The sequence below is a fragment of the Streptopelia decaocto genome (assembly GCF_964273445.1).
Source record: "Streptopelia decaocto genome assembly, chromosome: 3".
Lineage (NCBI taxonomy): Eukaryota > Metazoa > Chordata > Aves > Columbiformes > Columbidae > Streptopelia > Streptopelia decaocto.
Window position 1 is genome coordinate 32,264,151 of NC_138656.1, and position 21,885 is coordinate 32,286,035.

The following is a 21,885-nucleotide window of genomic DNA, read 5'->3' on the forward strand; positions in this document are numbered from 1 at the left end:
CGGTGGAGAATTACCACTCAGGGCCAAGCAGGCGGTCACCCACCGGCGCGGACGGCTGCCACCCCTCGTAGGTGGCACCCGGCTTCTCGCTCGCTCGCTCGCTCCCTCAAGCCCCTCCAGAGCCCCCGCGGACGTGAGGGCATCCCGAGGGTGCCAGGTGCACGCTGGGTAGCGTGCCGTGGTTACCGTTGCTAGGCGAGCGGCGCCGCCGGCCGCCCCACGCTCGGAGGGCGGCGATGGTGAAGGAAACGATCCGGGTGTACGCGCGGGTGAAGCCGCTGGGCAGGCGGCAGCAGGCGGGGGTAGGATGCGGAGCCTGCTGCTATGCGTCCGTGGGGTGGAATGGGGCGGCTGAGGCCCGGCACAGGGCGGCCCGGGGGCCTGAAGGCGGGAGGGAGCGGGCGGTGGCCGTGGCTCGCCAGCCGGGCCGGCTTGTGAGGGCTGAGGGGTTTGTACGTGATCGGGTGCTGAGCGGAAAGCCACAGCCCTGTACTGTTCTCCGAAGCCTTAAGTTGACAAAATCACGAAGTACAGGAGCGTAGACTGTAATTATTGGGGGAGGGGACGAGGAACTTCTTTCCTGCCTGGTTGTTAGAGAAAGGCTGCACAGGAAAAAAAAACATTTGATACTGGTCACTGGGTTTATGCAGTTCAACACTGTTCTGAACTTGGGAGGAGAATGTGTAGCTCCCAGTCTTTAGCTGTCCTTGCAAGGCATAATAAAGATAATGAAAACATTCCTCAGAAATTGTGCGTTTAGGTCTCTTCATTGTCCTCTCATTCTAAAACAGCTCTACTCATTCTGTTAGTCTTTCCTAATGTGTTCTTCCAGGTTTTTTTTAGAGGGAGTTGCAATGGGGGCTGTGCTTTGCTTTTTATAACAGCTCCCATATTACAGTCATTTAGTAAACTAATTACGTCAAAGAGGCTATGTTTCTGTTTCAAATCTTGTTGTAGTGTTTACATGGTAACAAACAGGATGGTGTTAGAATGTGGTTGTTTTGTTGTATAATAGCTGAAGGAGGATCTGCACATGTATCAAGGGCTTTTGAAGTCAGCAGAACTATTCTGGTTTGCAATGTTGTTTTCTCACACTGATTAGCCAGGGTACACAATGCAATTCGTGTTAAGTTTTTCTTTAGTCAGTTGCAGGTGGTAAGCTTACATAAGTGTTATATCTAAGGGCTCTGCTGTTCTATTGGTAAAATTATTTTGTGAATTCATATCCATGCTTTTTAGATTTATTCAGTTGACAATGACGAGAAATCTCTGTCCAGTCTGGAGATTATTGTGCCACGTGATTTAGCAGATGGATTTGTCAATAATAAACAAGAGAGCTACAAGTTCAAGTAAGTTAAAGTCTTATCTTTGTATCTTCTGCCTTTAGTGATTGATGTCACTGTGTAGTGATGCAAATCTATAGAATCTGGAAAAACCTATTCTTAAATCAAACTTTGGTATAATTAGCTTTATTTTTATACAACTCCACTAACAAGAGGAATACTTCAGTATATTATGCTCTGCACCTGAATGAGTTTGATAGCATTTGATAAAGTTGTGGGGTTTTTGTCTATCCATTGCATGTTATTACACATTTCTGTCTTATCTCAAAAATGCATCTTCATTTAGCAGTTCTTTCATTTTTACAGTTTGTTTTGAATTTGCATATGAAAATTGGATGCAGAATAGTGTGTTCTCTTGTGATCTAGTGAGTTGGCATAGGCTGGCTAAAGACATCTTGATACTCTGCTTAAAAATTGTTTCAGACATAACCAAAACACAGTAAAGAAAACCAAAGATTGTTGAAAGAAAAAAAAAAAGTTTGTAGAATGTAAATAGTTTTTAGAAACTAAAAATAAGTATTAGAAATATCAAATATTTTTATCTTTTCAACAGAAAACTTGGAGACAACAAAGCAAAATTTTAATGAGGAAGAAAACCAGATGTATAATCATCCATAATTACTATGTTGAGATTGTCTTTTCCTAATTGGAATATTCTCTATGTTTTATAATACCAAATCAAGTAAACTTGTTGCTCTTTGGTATTAAAAAAGAGAGCTCCAGATAAACATCTGCAACTCAGAGTGATGTCATTTTACATCAGCTGAGGAAATCTGTTCTGCTTGGGAAGAGAGGAGCTGCCTTTTCCAACTAGATTAACATGTGAATCTAGTTTAGGTCGCAGATGCCCTAGCCAGCCCTAACGAATGCTGGTTTTTCTTCTGACTTTATCACTTATTAAAAGGTCTGCAGAGTTGGATTTTGAGAAGCACTATGCCTTATTTGTAAACCTATGCAAAAATAACAATATGGAGTAAGCATATTTTTGGCCATAAAACTCATGCTTTAATGCAGTCTGTCTATCCTGGTCGTTTCAAGCATTCATGGAATCACAGAATGTTAGGGATTGGAAGGGACCTCAAAAGATCATCTAGTCCAATCCCCCTGCTGGAGCAGGAACACCTAGATGAGGCTACACAGGAAAGCGTCCAGGCAGGTTTTGAATGTCTCCAGAGTAGGAGACTCCACAACCCCCCTGGGCAGCCTGTTCCAGTGTTCTGCTACCCTCACTGAGAAGAAGTTTCTTCTCAAATTTAAGTGGAACCTCTTGTGTTCCAGTTTGAACCTATTACCCCTTGTCCTACTGTTGGTTGTCACCGAGAAGAGCCTGGCTCCATCCTCGTGACACTCACCCTTTATATATTTGTAAATATTAATAAGGTCACCCCTCAGGCTCCTCTTCTCCAAACTAAAGAGACCCAGCTCCCTCAGCCTTTCCTCATTAGTTGCATTTGTTCTTACTTTTTAATATGGGAGTCAAACACAATTGTTTGAATGACCTGACTAATTAAGGTTAGCAGGAGGAAATATATGCCTCTATACTTTGTATATCACATTTGTCTCTGATGCTGTACACACTGCATAATTCCTGGTAGTCCATGGTGCCTTGCTATATACCTGGCATGTGCATACCCTGTGAAGTTCTATGTGAGTATACTGTTCCAAATAAGAGGGACAACACAGCAGGGCATAAGCAGTCCAGGAGGGTTTTGGAACATATTAATGACAGTTTCCTAACATACGGTTAAAGAGCTGATGAGGGGAGAAGCTCTGCTACACCTCTTATTTGGAAACATGGAAGAACTGATCAGAGACGTGGAGAGAGCAAGACAAAAAGCAGGATCACAACACTGGACTTAGGAGAGCAGACTTGGGCCTGTTCAGGGACCTGCTTGAAAGAATACCATGAGACACAGACCTGGAGAGAAGTCCAGGAGAGCTGGCTGATTTTCAAGGATCATGTCCTCCAAGCTCTAGAACAGTCCATCCTGATTAGCAGGAAATCATGAAAAGGCAGCAGGAGAGCTGCATGAATGAGCAAGCAGCTCCTGACTAAATGCAAATATAAAAAGGAAGTGTACAAGAGGTGGCAGCAGGGTCAGGAGATCCAGGAAGGCTGTTTGAGGAATGGGATCAGGAAAGTCTAGATAAGTACATGGGGGGCTGTTGAAAATGAGCTGAGCTGCTGGGCTCAGAGTGTTGTCATCAGGGGTATGAAGTCCAGCTGGAGGCCAGTCACCAGTGATGTAATCAATACTGCAATCCAGTACTGTTTAGCATTAATGACCAGGGTGATGGGACCAAGTGAAGCTTCAGCAAGTTTACAGACCCTATGAAACGGGGAGCAATGATTGACCCACCGGATAGTTGTGCTGCTGTTCAGAGGGACCTTAAAGGGCTGGAGAAATGGGCCAATAGGAATCTCACGGCATTGAACAACGTGAAATGCCAAGTCCTGCTCCTGGTGAGAAATAACAGTGACCAGCTCAGGGTTGACTGAAAGCAGGTTTGCAGAAAAAGACCTGGAGTCCTGATAAGCACAAAGTTGAACATGAATCAGCAATACACCATTTGCAGCAAAGAAGCCCAACAGCCTCTGGGCTGCGTTAGGAAGAACTCTGCCAGCAGGTGAAGGCAGTAGGTCCTTCCCCTATAGTCACCACCAGTGAGATCATGTCTGGAGTTCTGTGTCCAGTTCTGGGCTCCAGAAAAGGGACACAAAGATGACTAAAGGACTGGAGCATATGACATATGAGGAGAGGTTGACAGAGCTGTGACTGTTTATCCTGAGAGAAGGCTCAAGGGGATCTCATAAATGTGTGTGAACACCTGATGGTGAGAATGGAGATGGTGAGATGGAGAATAAAGGAGATGGAGTCAGATCCTGCTTAGTGGTGCCCAGTGACAGGAAAAGAGTTAATGGGCAGAAACTGAAATAGAGGATACAGCAAAAAACCCTTTTTACTGTGGGGTGATTGAATACTGGAAAAGGTTACCTAGAAAGGTTGTGGAGCCTCTGTGAGTGGAGATACTCAACACCCGACCGTACAGACCTCTTCTGTAGATGACCCTCATTTGAGCAGGGGGATTGGAGCAGATGGTCCCTTCCAACCTGCAATATTCTTTGATTCTGTAACGCAACTGCAGATATTTTATATGGGAAGTGACAAAACTTAGATTGAATTAAATATCTCCTTGTGACTTACACTAACTGTGCAGCAGAATGAAGGAAGTAGTTACAAAAAAATGTGAGCCTGACTATACTGGTGGATGTTGTATTTGGTTATAGTGTAATCTATTTATCCATGTTTCAGTGTGGTGCCAGTTACAAACACTGATTCTCTTGATATATTTAGAATACGGTTTATTTTTTTCTAAGCCACATCATTTTATCAGAGGATTTTATTGTACAGATCTTGTCAAAGCAGCACTGTGTACAGACTATTTATGTAGAATAGCACAACAGCACGCTGTGGTTAAGACTACAGGGCAAACATTGTACTAAGTTATGTAAGCCTAATGATGTAAACATTGACTATTACAAACACAAACAAAAATGTATGAATCAAGTAGTGTTTTAAGATTCTAAGCAATTATTATTTGCTTAATATTTTCAGATTTCAGAAAATTTTTGATCAAGAGGAAAAACAAGATGTGGTTTTTGACAACATTGCCAAACCAGTAGCAGAATGGTAAGTTGTTGATCTTCTGAGAAACTGGGGTAACACAGGGTCAAAAATAGTTTTCATTGTATTGCTTTGGGGAGAGCTGACAAGTGTTTGCCTCACTATTGTAGAAATGGATAGATGTTTTAATCTGCTTAATACTAATGTGTCTGAATCTAGGAGATATACGAGAATCTCCTGAGAATTTTATGTATGGTAAGTTTCCATTATTAACTCACAGAATCGCAGAATGTTAGGGATTAGAAGGGACCTCAAATATCATCTAGTTCAATCCACCTGCCAGAGCAGGAACACCTAGAGGAGGCTACACAGGAATGTGTCCAGGCGGGTTTTGAATGTCTCCAGAGAAGGAGACTCTACAACTTCCCTGGGCAGCCTGTTCCAGTGTTCTGTTACCCTCACTGAGAAGAAGTTTCTTCTCAAATTTAAGTGGAACCTCTTGTGTTCCAGTTTGAACCCATTACCCCTTGTCTTATCATTGGTTGTCTCCAAGAAGAGACTGGCTCCATCCTCGTGACACTCACCCTTTATATATTGATAAACATTAATGAGGCGACCCCTCAGTCTCCTCCAAACTAAAGAGACCCAGCTCGCTCAGCCTTTCCCCATAAGGGAGATGCTCCACTCCCTTCATCATCTTTTTTGCTCTGCGCTGGACTCTCTCCAGCAGTTCCCTGTCCTTCCTGAACTGAGGGGCCCAGAACTGGACACAATATTCCAGATGCGGTCTCATCAGGGCAAGATAGAGGGGAAGGAGAACATCTCTCAGCCTACTAACCACCCCCCTTTTAATACACTCCGGCATGCCATTTGCCTTCTTGGCCACAAGGGCACAGTGCTGGCTCATGGTCATCCTGCTGTCCACCAGGACCCCGAGGTCCCTTTCCCCTACACTGCTCTCTAATAGGTCATTCCCCAGCTTATAATGGAACCTGGGGTTGTTCTTACCCAGATGTAGTGAGTTGGGAAGTATTACTTTTCTCATTCATTGTCTGACCCATCTGTTGGTTTAAGCTATGATTCTGGAAGTTATTCTTCAGCCTGTTGCACTGCCACATGTTTTGCGCTGTAGGAAAACACACATCCTCAGCTGCACATTTAGTCATTGTCAAGTTGTTACTTAGAAGTAAAAATATACCTAGCTCTCTATAATTTCATTTTTCTTGATTTTTCCCTCTATTCTCTTCTTAAAAGTCACACATAAAGCAGGAGAGTGATGGATGGTGAAAATGAAGAGCCAGTGAATTTGAAACTAGTAGGATAAGTTAAATATGCTTTACAATGTTTTTGTTATATTCTTCTTTCACCCCAATGGGATTTCTTTGCTTATCTGACTTTATAACATATAACTTCAGGTTAATTCATCTACTTAACTTTAAATATTTCTGGGTTTAATAGTGACTGCAGACAAAAAATTCTGTATCTTATTTCACTGTGCTTGGAAAGAGAAGGGTTAAACTCTTGTTGTTACATGCTATGGGTTGAATTATCCTGAACAAAAACTCAGAGTATCAAAGCTAACTAACAACAGACAGACCTGATGCTTTTCCTTCACAGTGTTTTGCTATGATATGGGAAGGTTTTCCACCTGAATAATTCACCTATACAGTGCTCTAATAAACTGGACATGGTGTTGTTTTCCTTTTTTTCAGTATTGGCCAACACAAGATTTTTGTATATTCATTTCCTCCACTACGTAGAGTTTAGTTTTGATTTTTAGAGATTTCCAAGTACTTAAATACTCTTAAGATCATTGTTGTTTAGGCATACAATTATCTCTAGCTAAGTATTTAAATTTAACACTAAAACTGATTTATAAAATAATTCTTAATTTAATCCAGACTATTTTTACTGAGTGTTATAATATATTAAAGCTTGTATTCTAAATTATTTTATTGTTACTGATAATATTGAAGGATAATTTTTCTTGTGTTTTTATAGTAGAGTAGGCAATACTGAAACATGTTCCTGTTTCTCATCCTCTACTTTCATTTTTATCTTTTCTTAGGCAAAAGTATGTATTTTAAAATGTTTTCATAGTCACGAGGTTCCTTGGCTAATGGAGTACTTAACTGTGCCTCAAATTTATTTCACCCTATAGTTAATGACTCAATTTTCCTTTCCATTGTGGGACAATAAGAATTGCCTGTTACTCCGAAAGACCACAGTCTTTCATAGCAAAATGTTCTTCATTATTTGTTTCTTTCTATGTCAACATTCTCTTGCAGGAAACAAAACATTGCAAATGCACTCATTTCTGTTGTTGGAGTAACTGTACTAGGGGAACAATTTTTGTCTGTGTATTACCAGGGAAAAGAAAGTAGCAGGAAAGTATCAGTGAAATAGTTCAGCAACATTTTGAGGTTCTTTGCTATGCATAATTATAATAATGAGAAAATTCAGTTAGACTTGAATACTCAGAAAAAAAAAAAAAAAGACTTGGGCATTGTTTAAACTAAAAACAGCAATGCAGTGTTCAGGATTCTGTTCTTGGATGGATGGAAATTAGATGCAAGTTTCTTTTTTATTTTTATTTGTTTGCTTCCTTTTAAGTGTGCTTTCTTTGATGCTGGGCCACTACTTTTCTCTCTTCAAGTCCAGTAACATTGTCATCTTCCCTGTGGTTTCAGAGGCACCAGACATTAGTTCAATTGATTTGCTTCCTCAGTTAAAAGTGCTAGCCTCTGCAAACAATTATAAACATGTGATTTGCTTGATTTTTTTAAAATTACTTTTTCTAATGCTTCAGTCATCTCTTACTTGGTTTCTTTTTATTATTTGTTTGTACTTTCCTCTTTTCCTTTTCATTTAAATTATATATTCTTGATATTTTTTTTTTTTTTGTGCAGAACAAACTCGATCTTTAAGAAGCAGCGCTAACTCTATTACTCTATCAAAAAATAGAGAAAATAACATCCTTCTTTTAGAGTTTGCTAACAATTAAGCATTGCTTTAGCCTAACAACAGAACAAGGTTACTCTTATAATGCTTCAAACATAAGTGTTATGATGGTGAATGCAATTAGAAATTAGGTAGAAAATATTAGTTCTTTAGAATTAGTTTTCAGTTCTAATATGGTCAATGTCTTTTGAGTTACTGAAGAACAGCACTGAAAACATTTTCTCTTCAGATATATCAAAATAAGGAACAGCTCTACTGTTTATAAACCTAATGACACCTATTTTTTTTTGAAAGATCTGAAGGTCTCCAAGGATAATACTCTTATTGCCACAAATTTTAGTTTCTTCTCATGTGCTCTTTTTATCCCAAGAATTAGCATCTGTAATATACAAATAACTTCCCTTTACTCTTTTCTATGGTTTGCTTGTTTTATCTGCTTATTCTTACAGAAAATATAGTCAAAATATTTCGCAGAACAGCATCATTATAATGTTGACTGTATTTCGTAATGTCTCTCCAGTTTTAGAAAATATTTCACCAGTAATTGAAAATGTTTTGAAGACATATTTACATCATTAGATTGCCATGTAATACAAAGCCACAGGATGCAGACTAAACATCCTAATAGGACATTTCTAGCTTTATTGAATATGCTTATATAAATCCAGTGACCATCCTTTGCTTTTCTGCTATTATATTTTTTTTCTTCCTGTCTAAGTCTATGAATAAGATAATGTAATAAGTATTTGGACCTGAGGTTTTGTTGTCTGTGGTTTGTGCTATTTGTTTTGGTTTTGTTTTGGCTTTTTTTTTTCCTCACAACTCAGAGATTTGTGTTTTACTCTGTATTCAAGGAAAAAATAACATACCTACAAGTTTCTTCAAAGAAATCTCAGTAGTTTGTATAAGGATAAGAATACTTTTAAAAATTGTCGTCTCCTTTTGACCATCTAAACTAGAGTAATGCTGAATGACCTTTTACTGACTTTGATAGGATTGTGGTTGAATAATCACACTGAAATTTGAACCATTAGAATAAAAAATTGTTTGAAACATGAAATCTTACTTAGTTTATGAGATTTTGTAATAAATAAAAAAAAATATTTCAAATAGGTTTCAGATAAATTATGACCTCTGTTTTTAAACATCACAGAGTAAAAGAAATTGAGAGATTCTTAAAAACTGTGAATTCTTATTTCTGAACTCTTCATTCCAATTTATTACTTTGAAAGTTAGTTTTTAGGGACAGATAAAAGTTATACTTTTACATATTTTTGCAGCAGAAGGAACAGGTTTTTGTTTTCTTGGTATTCCTTTTCATATACAATACCTTATTGTAAGAATGGGGAATTAATGGGGCTATTCCTTTGATAGTACTTAATCTGCAGAGTTTGTCATGCTTTGAAATGTGACAAAATTTGTATTTTCCTTGTGAGGCAGACCTTAAATTGTGTAAAAAGAGAAATAAAATCCACGTATCTGAAATGCTATAATAATTTGTTTTTACATAGAGATATACATATCTCTTTTTGCTTTCTCTGGGTCTTTCAGAACCTCCTTAATTTCAGTTATTGTATAAAGTTATTATGCAAAATTTGGCTTCATGCAAATGTTTGGCTTTGGGGGAAAAGATAATTATTGTGCATCTGGAATTTCCATTTATTTTTTAATTCACTTTATTTTTACTTTTGTATAATTTTAATACAAGGTGGGTTTTTGAGTATTTAACAGTGTAATATTACATATACAACATGTTTGATGTTTAAGATAGCTTTAATAACATTAGTTGTAAGAGCACAAACTGTCTTAAGGAAAATCAAAATACAATAGCAGGAAGCATATATGACAGGAGAACAAAAAGGTAGAAGTCAGTCATGATTATTTATTCATTATGTAGTAGCCATGTCAAGGATTTTGATTGCGGGGTGAGAATAAAACCGTGGCAGATGTATTGTTAACCTCCTCTCCTCCCCTGGCTCCCCCTGTAGCCCCTCCCCCTCCCTCTCCCCCCTTCGCACTAAGGACACGCGATTGGGAGAGTTGGAAAAATTAAAAATGTTTTACTAATGCTACTAATAAGAATAGAGAAAATAATACAAAATATACAAAACCAATCTTGAAAGTCTCAGCAGCTGCAGAGCCGGCACCCAAAGTCCTGGATTGGATTCTGCAGCCAATCGGAGCTGGATTCAGTCTGTCACTAGGCCTCAGATCACAGGGATGACTAACAAGGTCCTCTCCTACTGTCGGCCATAAGCAAAAGGAAAAAAAGGAAGGGATGAGATCCTCATGATCTCCCATTTTTATATGAAGTATTCACATGAATGGAATGTTATACTCCATTGATCAGTTTCTTGGTCACCTCTCGCAAGATGTTCATCCATGCTTATCAATAACTTTGCATTCCATTGCTATGTTTACCAAAACATGTATCTGGTTCTCCAGGAAAATGCAGCTAATATGAAGGCTTTAGCTGACAGACAAATTCACTAAAAGAGAAACTTGTTTTTTAACAAAACCAGGACAAGCCAGAACTTACCATTAAACTGGTGTCACGAAATATTACACGGAGGCACCCCGAGGTTAATTTAAGGGACAAAAGAGTCCACAACAACTTTTATTAAACCAGTGAGAAACAGGGTTCTTGCACTCCACAAGTGACTTAAATACAGGTTCGGATATCAGTTGAGGAAATAATTTGAAGGGGCAGCAACTAATACAACAGGCGGTCCACAGTGTGCATGCACGTGGCTGCACCAAAACAATGCCGGAGCCGTCTCTGGGTCCCGGGGAAGCACACACTTGCCAAACACGGTGCAGGATTATTTTTTAAAAGAGATGCACGTACTCGTACTGAGTACGGGAAGTGTGCACTCGCGATTCCGCGAGGGTAAATTTATAATACACTCGCAATTGTGCGAGGAAATAATTTACTTACACGTGCCAGTATGCACGGAATCCTACATGGAATCCCGGCGGCAGTGGCCAAGCTCGTGCTCCGAGGGACCCGCACAATGGGCGGAGTCACTGACGAAAGTCCCATTTTTATAGGCTGATCAGATCTGACCTGTAGGCATTCTAGAAGCTTCTCTGCACCCCCACACTGTTTGTGGGGTGCCCCTGAAGCCTCCAAAACATCCCCCACACTGGCCGCAGGCACCCAGCGGCTCAGTGGCACCTCGGCACTCCCTTCTCCTAATGGCCCTGGCCAGGGTGCTCTGGAGCCAAACAAAAGAAGCTGTTAGCCTCAAGTACCAGAGAAAGAGGGAGATGCTGCCCACTCCTTCCAAACTGAAGGGGGGCAAGGGGAAAGAGGGGGGTTGCATTCCACCACAACTGGTTATTTGTTGTTTTGCATCTCAACAAAACTTAAGAATTATTTTCCAGTCTAAAGAAATTAGACCTCAAAAGAAGTGTATAAAAATCATCCTTTTGAGGGGTCACATAAAGCAGTTCTTCTTAATGAGGAGACCTGAAACAGGTACAGGTTCCTTACCTGTATCTCTCTGCTTCAGTGAGGAAGTAATCTGAATTAAGTTCCTTAGAAGGTGCACTAAACTTCCATTCTTATTTGGACTGACCTTACCTGAGCATTCAAAAAATCTTGCTTGTATCTATGTATTCTCCTGTATGAGTGTCACATGTAGGAAGGTGTTTCTCCACCCTTTTTATACACATTCCCTTCCCTTCTGCCCCTGCTTTCTTTCTAGTCTTCTTTAGTGCAACTGCAGCATGTTGCCTCTGTATTTGTGGAGATTGTTGGCCACTGCATGCCCTAATAGGAAGGATTGTTTCCAACACAGTAAGCTCAATGAAGATTTGTACAGTTTTGGTACTGCACTGTCAATATAAATGTCAACTCACTTAAGCTGTGATACAAAAGGATTGAATGATTGTTTGTAAGACCCTTGTGATGCCAGTCGCTTACTTTCTCTTTCCAGGCCTGGCACAGTGGCTCCACATCCAGGTTAAAATCTCATGGTATCATCAACGTTATACAATATTTGCTACTGTTGTCACAGCTGGCCATTCTATAAAGACTTGTTAAATCTTCATGCTAATATGATTAAAATGCCTAGCAAATGCCTAGTAAAACAACTATGCTCTGGTAATGGAGTGTTGTGTTTTGTTTTGTTTTGTTTTTCTGGAATTTTGTTAAGGTGTGAGCATCAGGCTTGTTTACTAATTAAATTATAGGCTTGTATGAATAATTATCCGTTCTGACCCATCTATATTGGTGACATAGTGTGGGAAGTAGTGGCTTGGGTCACCTGCAGGCAACCTCACATCACAGCTGTGTTATTGCTAATGTGGGTAATTTGGTTACAAAAGACCTGTGGAATCTGCATATAGTAAAGGATTTTGTGAAGGTCATCTTGAAACAAATGTAGTTTAAAATTTACCTTAAATTGATAAATTGGACCAGTAATTCTAGCAGTTCTTCCTGAAAGTGTGTACTATTATGAGGCAATAAAAACTGAAAAGTTTAATCAATGTTTCATCTCAAATCACTATTAGTTGCTCATATTTATTTTTACTTAAATTGCACAGTTTAAAATTGTTGAAGAAAGCTCCTTATTATAGCTTACAATTTGATAGCTTTGACTCAGACCATCTCTGTGTCACTTATCTTCTGCAGTCCTTATGGTGGAATTCTAAATATATTCAGAGATTGTAGTTAAAATAAGAAATTGTATTACACCTTATGTTTTTTTTAGGAAATCCCCTTTGAAATTTCTAAGGAAACTTGCTTACACTAAGCTCTCAAAAACACAGTTACATGCACATTTGGAAATTGGTGTTGTTTTTGAAATATGAGGCATTACCAAATTAGATTTGTTCCATAAATCTGGCAAAGACATAAAGAAAAATGTTATATTGAGATACTTTATTTTAATTAAAAGAAACTTTAACCTGAGCTCCAAGTGATGGAAGATACCTAAATACCGAGTCTCTATATAGAAAAGTCCTCCTTGAAAACTTGTTTTTCAGATCCTGTGAATGAAATTCTTCTTTATATCTTAAATGGCGTGTCTGAGGACTGGTTTTTCCAGGACTGTGTTGTTGGTTGTGTTGTTTTTTAATAAAATAACTGTGAGTCTATTTTTTTTTTTCTGAGGTAGAAAGAAGGAAAGTGAGGGACATTGGTGAAATATTTCAAGGTTAGATCAGGTTGCTCAGGCCCTTGTCCAGCAGAGCTTTGAAGATGTCCAAAGGTGGGGATCCCAGAATCCATCTGGGCACCTGCTCCAGGGCTGAGCTCTTCTCACTGAGAAGAACATTTTCCTTATACCCACCTCTTGCAACTTGTGACCACTGCCTCTTGTCCTACCACTGTAAGCCTCTGAGAAGGGTTTGACTCCACCTCTGTAACAATCCATTGCATAATGGCAGGTGGTAATTAGGTACACGCATAGCTTTTTTCTTCTCCAGGTTGACAGAAAACAGCTCCCTTGACTTCCCTGTGTATGTGATGTGCTCCCACCTGAAGTAACTTGGTTCTGTCAGACTCACTCCAATTTCTTTGTAATATCCTTCTTCTACTTGGGGGTCCAGACTGGACATAGAGCTCAAGGGGGAGAGTTTATTTTTTTGCTAATTTTGGAGGTAACTGTTCTGTTTGATTTAGCAAAACCAGTGTAGCAGCAGAGGAAGCAGAGCTGTTCTTTATACTTAGGCACAAGCCTCTCTGAGTTCTCATTAACAGTGAGCACAGAAACAGATGAAAAGTTCTGTGTCCATAAACTTTAAATAGAACAAATGATCTTTACTGGAAATTAAAACAAAATGTAGTCAAAAAAAACAACCACAATAAACCAACCTCAGTCTGCTTTCAATCTCTGTGTGCTGTCACTGGGCTTTATACCACTATTTATATTGTCTCAGATATTCAAGGACAAAGTACTGAATGATATTTTAAACTGTAGTGACTACCCATAAATTGTCTAGCTCTCACTTGAGGAACATTAAGCAGTTGTAAACATAATGTATCTATCAATTTCAGTGGAATTGCTTGCATGAGTTAGACTTCTGTATCACACCCTTTATTTAGGAATTAGACAACTTTTAGGCTTGAGGCAAGTCAGTTGGGTGACTGAAAATGCCAGCACACAACTGTGCAACAGCTATTTATTTGACTAGGGATCTGGATCTAAAATGAATTTTTAAAGTAAAAGTCAGTTTCTCACTGTGCATGTTTTAAAATCACCACTAATTATGACTAAGTTAGAAAGTGTAGGTTAACCCATAACTGAGTAAGAAACTTTGAGGGGCAAAAAGCACATGGCCTTTAAAAACATTAATGTATGAGTATACTAGAGAGAATTGTCCTGTGCCTGATATTTGACACAAAGTTGTACTCACAGCTTTTGCTTAGCAAGATTGTAAGGAAAGAGGCAGGGTTTTTCTAATGTAACAAAAAAAACCAATAGTCCACTGAAGCCTTGAGCCTAGTCTTGTTTTCCTCCGATTATATTAGTAAATCTAGTAAAAGATGCTGCCTGTCTCTAAAGACCTGTTTTTTCATACACTTTCAGACCATCACAGTTGCAGCTACAGTGTTGCACCATTTCTTTATTCTTCCTCGGTGTTACTGGCTAAGTCCTTACATGTAATGACTATTGCTTATTAATATTTTTTTTCCCCTCTGGACTCTGAGGATTTTTTTTATGACTGTCTTACTACAGAAAAGGGAACTTTTAAAATATTGAACCCTTGCTATTTTAATCATTGACTGATGCTTTTGTGGTGTTTCGTGTGTGTGTGTGTTGTGGTGTAAGGAACAGATATGTTTAAATACTGTAGTGTGTTTAAGAATTTACACTGGCAAAAAATTAGCATCAAATTGTCCAACGCTTTGGATCCCACCTAAAACTCAGTGGGGTTATTGCAAAGGTGGCCATTGACTTAAATAAGCTTCGGATCATGGTCTTAGTGATGCTTTGCAGGTGGAGAACTCTTTCTCAGTGTGTTTTCTAAACCTCTGCTCATTATTTCAATATTCTGATTAGAAAAATACTGTAAGTGTTGTAATTTCTGTCTCAAAGATTATAATTGTGGGAGAATTCTTTGTAGTCTGTGTCATAGCTTGGAGGTAAAACTCAAAACTTTTTGGTTTGTTGCATCACAACATGCTGAGTTACGTCGCTATCATAATACATGGTTAGGTTTATATAGCACTATGATCAAATTAATCACCTTATTCAGTTGTGTACAATCTCTCAGGTGTGGTTTCAATTCTGCAGCACAGAGGACATACACAATACTTTCTTTATGTTTAGCTCTGTGTCAAGCACAAGTTCTTGTGTTTCTAAAAACTGGTGATATTTTTTCAGTGCTTAACCAGGAAAGAAGCATTCAGTTCTATGAATAAAATGTAAGAACTGATCTAACCTTTTTCTGTGTTAAAATCATATTAAAGTGGGCATATAATTAGATTAGAAATTATACTGCAGGATAATAGGATAAAGGTTTAGGACTGTAATAAAACAATACTTATTCATAGATTAGGAGTTGTTTGCCTGCAATTAATGTTAGTATTTCATTAAAACTGTTGTTACTGTTTTCGTGTTGGTTTATGATTTTTTCCTCCTCTGTCTTATTCTGACTTCTACCAAGAGAAATTTTTTTTGTGTAACTTTTGTAAACAGAGCTGCTTATTAGATAAATACTTGTTGATAAATTCAGAATGCTTAGCAGGTAATCATATTTCCTCACTAGTATTTTGCTTTAAATTTACTTTTGTTACAATGATTAAAACCAACAAGACAAAAATTTATCATTCACACCTTTACATACAACATGCATATGTGAATATATTGTCACATAGGCATATATTTCCATTTCAAATTACTGTATCTAGCAAACATTACAATTTTTTTCATGTATACAGCTTTGTAATACGAGTCTTCATGTAGTTTGACCAGATGGACTTTCACTGAAACACAAAAATAGATATACAATTTAAAAATATATATTTACCAAGTAGTGACACAATTATTAATTATGCTACAAAATCTGGGAAATCCTAATATTCTGGCATCATGATTTCAATCTAAAATATTAAGATTATTAAGATTCATTTTGTTTTAGTTCTTCTGATCCTTTTGAATTTGCAGAGTGTGACCTTTTTGGGCCTTTCTTGGCAGTCATGACATCTCCTACATGTTGATAACAAGATACGTAGACAGCTCAGAATATTAAATGAGATAAAATACGATTGTTCACAGAACTGCTATATATCTGTGTTTTCCCAGAAGTGTCATCTTTTTTTTTTTTCTCGAAATCTTGTCTTCACAGAATTTGAGGTCTTGGGTAATTTTTCTGAGACTTCTTACATGTAGCAACTCAGGTCAATGACACTTGTCTATATTCAATAGATTTTGTCATTTACAGGTATGAAGTCCAACATGTCGGACTTACTGCTCATGCACACGACGACTTAGGTTTTCCCTTTACACATTTAAGTTGGCCCATATTTTCCAGATAGGAACATGGCATAGCTGCTTGTAAAGCAGTAGAAACAAAGCTGAAACGACAGATTAGTTATTAGAAACTGACTTTTTTGGTATCTCCTTTTCTGTATGTTTAAAGCTAACCCTAAGTATTTCTGTAAGTAAAACTGATATGCGTTTTACCTTGTAAAGATTGCTTTATGTGGTATGTGATGAAGCGCACTTTCTCTTCTTTCTATAAAAGCTAAGTCTATCACAAAGTGTTCTAAATGTATGCCTGCATGTTTTAGCATGTAAGGGAAATTAACTCTTAGAATTTTCTAACACAGTGAAACATATATAAATTTGGACCAGTTTTAGTAATAGTATTTTTAAAATTTATTTTTCTCTGTAGTAGGCTTCATAGTTCTGAGATTCGTATTATTAAAAAAATAGGACCCTCCAGGAACTCTGACAATCATAACAGGCATAACTGCTAAAATATATCAGAGACAGATTTCTCCAGCAACATTTTAGCTAATCTCTTTGGAAGCAGTCCATGAACTTCTGAATAGAGTGCTATACAACATTGCATAAATTCATGAAAGATCTTTTCAGCAAAGCCTCTCCTTGGATTATGTGTCTTTGATGTGTGTTGTTTGAAGTAGTAAAGAGACAATTTATTCAACAAAGTGTCTCCTTAATCATGCCAAAACTCAGCTTACTCAGAGAAAAAAAAATTGCAATATTCTGGATATTCTGATAACATGACTGAAAATATCCTTTTAGTGTGTGATTTTTATGTATGCATATTATAAAGTCCGCACAAGACTACCATCAATAACCAACCTGTGTGCTTTCAAATACTACATTTAACAAAGGTTTGGGTTTTTTGTTGAGAGAATCTGTAGAGCAAAAGTGCAGAATTCACCTAGGTAAAGTGACATCTTGCAAAGTAGCTTCTGCAGAATAGGCAATAAAGAGACGCTTCCCAATAGAAAATCAGTTCCACTACTATTATAGACAGCTTTAATTTGCAAGTGAGAAACTTTAAGCATCCTTTTGGTGTCTGCTGTTTAGAAAATACACTCTCTTCTTGTCATCTCATAGTTGGTGCCAACCTTTTTAGGCACCTGTTGTGATTACATTTTGCAATAAAGGCGAGAATATGTATATTTTCTGCTCACTATACTAACTCTTAGCATATGAGAGACCTTTCACTTTGTCAAGGGTAATTCTGCAGTGTAATGTGTTGTTTTTTAAAATAATGTTTTATGGGTGTCTAAAGGGCTATGAAGTTTTCAATATTTTTATTTTCCTAGAAGGTTTTTGCATCTTTGGTTGAAAACTGTATTGTATGTATCTTAAACTTGCAGAGTATTTAGTAAATAGACATTGGTTTAATTGATTTATTGATTGATTAGGTATTGGTCCACCTGCATATGTTACTGTTTCAGTGTGAAACTCCTTAGGACAATGAACAAAAGCTAGATTGATAAGTTTTGGTATTTGAGCAAAAGCTAGATTGATCAAGTTTGGTATTTATTTTTGACTTGTAGTTCTTAGAAGTGGAAAAACAGCACAGTATATCTTTAGCAAGTATTTGCTATGAAAATAGTTTTTCCACAAGCCTCATTGCTAAAATATCCTGTATTCCCATTGAATCCAAGAGAAGTTCCTTCAAAGAAGTCTGAATTAATAACATCGGGCATGGATTTTATATGACTTAATCCATGTAGACTTTATCACATACAGGCCTTCAAAACCGACATTGGCTGATATTCAGAATATTAAACCCTGATCGGTGGTCACACATCTTCAGTTCTGAAATTTGTTCTTTCATAAACATAGATGTGTACACATAAGCTTTGGTTCTGTTTAGTTCATAAGTGTAATTCATTGTGAACAAGCTGATACAGTAGAGAATTTTCCTTTTCAGTTTGTCTTTCCATCTACTCTTCAGAAGATTAGATCATAGTCTTCAGCTTGCTTCTAAGCCAAAGGAGCTTGTTCAGTCGTACTTGAACTCCCTTGTCTTTTATGAGGGTGGTTTTCTTACTAGACTTAGAAAGGAGATTTATTCTCCATGCTGTCTTCACGGGCTTGGACTTCACCCTTAGAAGGCTTTGCCAGCATTTTCACTTATGTCATTGGTAGTTCTTTTCCTTATAGGCTTCCTTAACACCTCAAGCAAACTTTTCTTCAATTGTCTTAGTTCTTAGTTTTAATATACTCTGAATGAAAGGAATGAGTGTTGTAAATATGGACAGGATGCGATTATATATATAATTATACACACATACATAAAAGAAGATTGAGTTCCACTTCAAAATCCGAGATGAAAGTCACCTTTAGAATCATAACCAACACTTTCATAGGGCATCTCTGTAATGCTACATTAATATTACCTGTAATTACATTGGACTGTGAGAATACATTATTGACATTGACATATTCACATTTTCTGAAAAACCAATCTTTTCTTGAAAAGTGTTCAGAGCTATGCTGCTACAATAAGTATACGAAATATATGAATCAAATAAAACAAAGAAAACTCACTGACTTTTGTGGTTATTTTGAAAGTGTATGGCGTGTGACATTTTATCCTATGTTTACATATGTGGTGATCCTAATCAGTAGCTTTTTGTGAAGTACAGGGAGCTCAAGTTAGTAGTTTGCAGCCACACATTTAGCACTTCTTTTAGAGACATCGCAAAACACACCTTTGTGCAGGGGCCATGTCACAGTAGTTGAAAATATATACCTTTAACAATTTTAAAGAATAGAAAGAGTAAGAAAAGTTAACAACCCGAAATGCTAGATCTAGAAAAGCCACAGAGCCAGAAGGCAGATATGTAAAAACAAAAGAACAACCCAGGTTGGGTCAGACCAAAGTTCCATCCATCCCAGTATGTTATCTCTCACAGAGACTAAGTTAATATTCAAGGGAAAACCAACAAAACCAACAAAGCCAACCAAACAAAAAGAGTGTAAGCATGTAGAGAGCTACATCCTCCAAGTATTCTGTTACCTTTCTGTTCTGTTCTGTTCTTAATAGCTAGAGTAGCCATTTGTATCTTAGGGACTTTCTGATTTCTCTGTGTTTAGTAGTCCTGAGGGTATTATTTTTTCATGAGTTAGTCCAGTCTCTACTGAAGCCTGTGTGAACTTTTAGCATCCAAATCATCCCATTGCAAGGAGTTTCACAGCTTAACTACATTTTGCATGAAGAATCATTTCCCTTTGCTTGTTTTGAACCTGCCATCTCTGAGCTTCTTTTGATACCCTTTGCCTTCTGACAACTCATTACTGTCTTCAGCATTCAAATACTCTCACAGTGGACAACCAAAATTCCTAAGATAGCTGAACGAGGTGTTTTATAATAATACTTGTTTTGATTTTTGACATCTGGAATCTCAAATCTTTATATACTCTGTCTTTGGGAACTTTGGTCTCTGGGAACAGATGTTCACTGTAGTTCCTTTCAACATGTTTCTGGTTTTGCCTCTGACATCCTACTGTAATGGATTAAAATAAGCAATTTGGCAACCACTCAGGCCTTTAAATAAACTTTAATAACTTGGAGACCATTGCATCACTTGTGGCGCCAGACCAGCAGCTATCTATACATAGTTCTTTTCCTCTTATGCAAGGGTTGTTTGCCCCATTTTCTTTTCTTTTTTTATTTTTTTTTTAATCTTAGCTTATATATCACTTTTTCAATAAACAAAATGCACAAGAATAGCATTAGCTTTTCCTTAGCTAAAGTAGTAGGACTTTAAGTGTAGTAAATAAAATCCAAAGTAGATTTTGGTTCTGATAAGTTTTATCAACAAAATAATTCTTTCTTGATTATTTGTTTTTCAAATACTGCTTGCATATATTTTTGTCAGGAGTTCCTGGGTTTGTTGTAGAACAATTTTGAGACTGATGAATCCAGGAAATATTTTGTAATTGACAGGGAATAGAAAAAGCTTGACAGTCTAATCTGATTTCCTTATTATATATCCTATCAACTATAGACTCTCATGAGTCCTAGTTTGATTTATCATCGATTTTAGTAATTGCTGGTAATTTTATTAAGTTTTTGTTTGCTTTTACAGACAAGTGAAAATTAAGAATAATTATGTCCATCATTTTTACCTCATTATTTATAGCCAGTTGGTGTGAAGGATAAAGTCTTGGAGCACTTAAAATACTTTTCAAGTTCAGGACAGTTCACAATAATTCACAATAGATCAATTAGAAATTAGACTTTTAGTATTTTTTCTTTTGAGACAGAGCTGTACAAGGGAAATGTATGATAGTCAACCATGAGTATCAAAAGAAATTTTAAACATTGGATACCTTAAATTTTACTTTTAATATCAAGGAAAAAATGAAATGTTTTAGTTATTTTTCAGGTGTCAGCCCATCAAAGGGGTCTCACTTGAGAAAAATATGACTCTGTCTTCATAAATAGTGCAAGAAATTTTGCCATATACTAATATGAAAAAAATGCTATATTTGCATGTAAAAATAGTTCCTTTGAATTGTACTGCTTATCAGTAGTGGAATCTAGATCACCACAATTTAGGAGACTGATTTTTGTTTGTTGCATTAAAAGCCCTCTCCCTTCGAAAGAAACCAGGACCAAAAACCTTGAAATGTGTTGAGTCACAACTTGAAAATTCCCTTCAGTGTGTCAGCTGCAGCCAAGGCCCACGTTTCCTCCACAATGTGCAGCTAAACCACTGTTCTTAAGTTTATCTTCTGTCTGATAGAAATCAGGTGGAAGTTAACAATGAGAGTGTGGTGAATTAGAGAAAGATATTTGAACTAGATTTTTGTTAGGCACTTCTGTAAGTAGGAGGTGTGAAAAAAGATGATTGAGCTTGAGTGTCATTTCAACCTATGCCTACAATTGCTGTTCCACAGAAGCTTCTTGCACAAACACAATTCTAATGTAAAGGTTTGCTTTTACCAATGTGTTTTTTTGTGTTTTCATAGTAAGTGAAGACTTTACTAAGCTGATAAAAGCACAGGTTCTCCTGCATACTCTAATTCAAGCTAGAAGTAGTCTGATAATTTAGTACAGTAGTATAGTGTTCTCAGAATAAAAAAAGACCCCTGGTATAACTGTATCCTTACATGAGTTTTTAACCATGATATAGTTTTCTTTGGTTGCAATTAATGAAGCCAAATGTGAAATATATCTAGATTCTTTACCTGTAGTGTATCAATGGTCACAAATCCTGATACCTACAGCCTTTCAAGAAGCTAAATATCATTTTTGCAAAAAATCACCAGCCGAAGAAAAAAGGATACAAAGGTAATGTATATAGTAATAAATATGATCAGGTATTGATGATATTGAAAAATGGGGTAAGTCAAGGCATCAAAAAGTCCTTCAGTTCTAGATAGTTTAAATGCCAGTTAATCTAGAATACCTGTCTTGAATTCCACTGAATCTAGAATACCTATCATGAAGCGTGACCTTGTATTACTGAAGACAGCTACTATGTAATTAAGAATTACTGGTTT

General features: G+C 37.2%; 1 protein-coding gene across 1 annotated transcript in view; it reads left to right on the forward strand.

Annotated features, from left to right (window-relative positions):
* Nucleotides 1-214: 214 nt before the first annotated feature.
* The window catches only part of KIF6 (kinesin family member 6), a gene marked incomplete at its 3' end in the record, with an annotated part of 147,333 nt that continues 125,662 nt past the window's right edge, over nt 215-21,885 (forward strand). Inside the window, exons 1-3 of the mRNA XM_082048141.1 lie at nt 215-302; nt 1,240-1,349; nt 4,961-5,035. Coding sequence (XP_081904267.1) covers nt 237-302; nt 1,240-1,349; nt 4,961-5,035 — 251 coding nt within the window. The 5' untranslated portion in view covers nt 215-236. The remainder of the gene's footprint in view (nt 303-1,239; nt 1,350-4,960; nt 5,036-21,885) is intronic.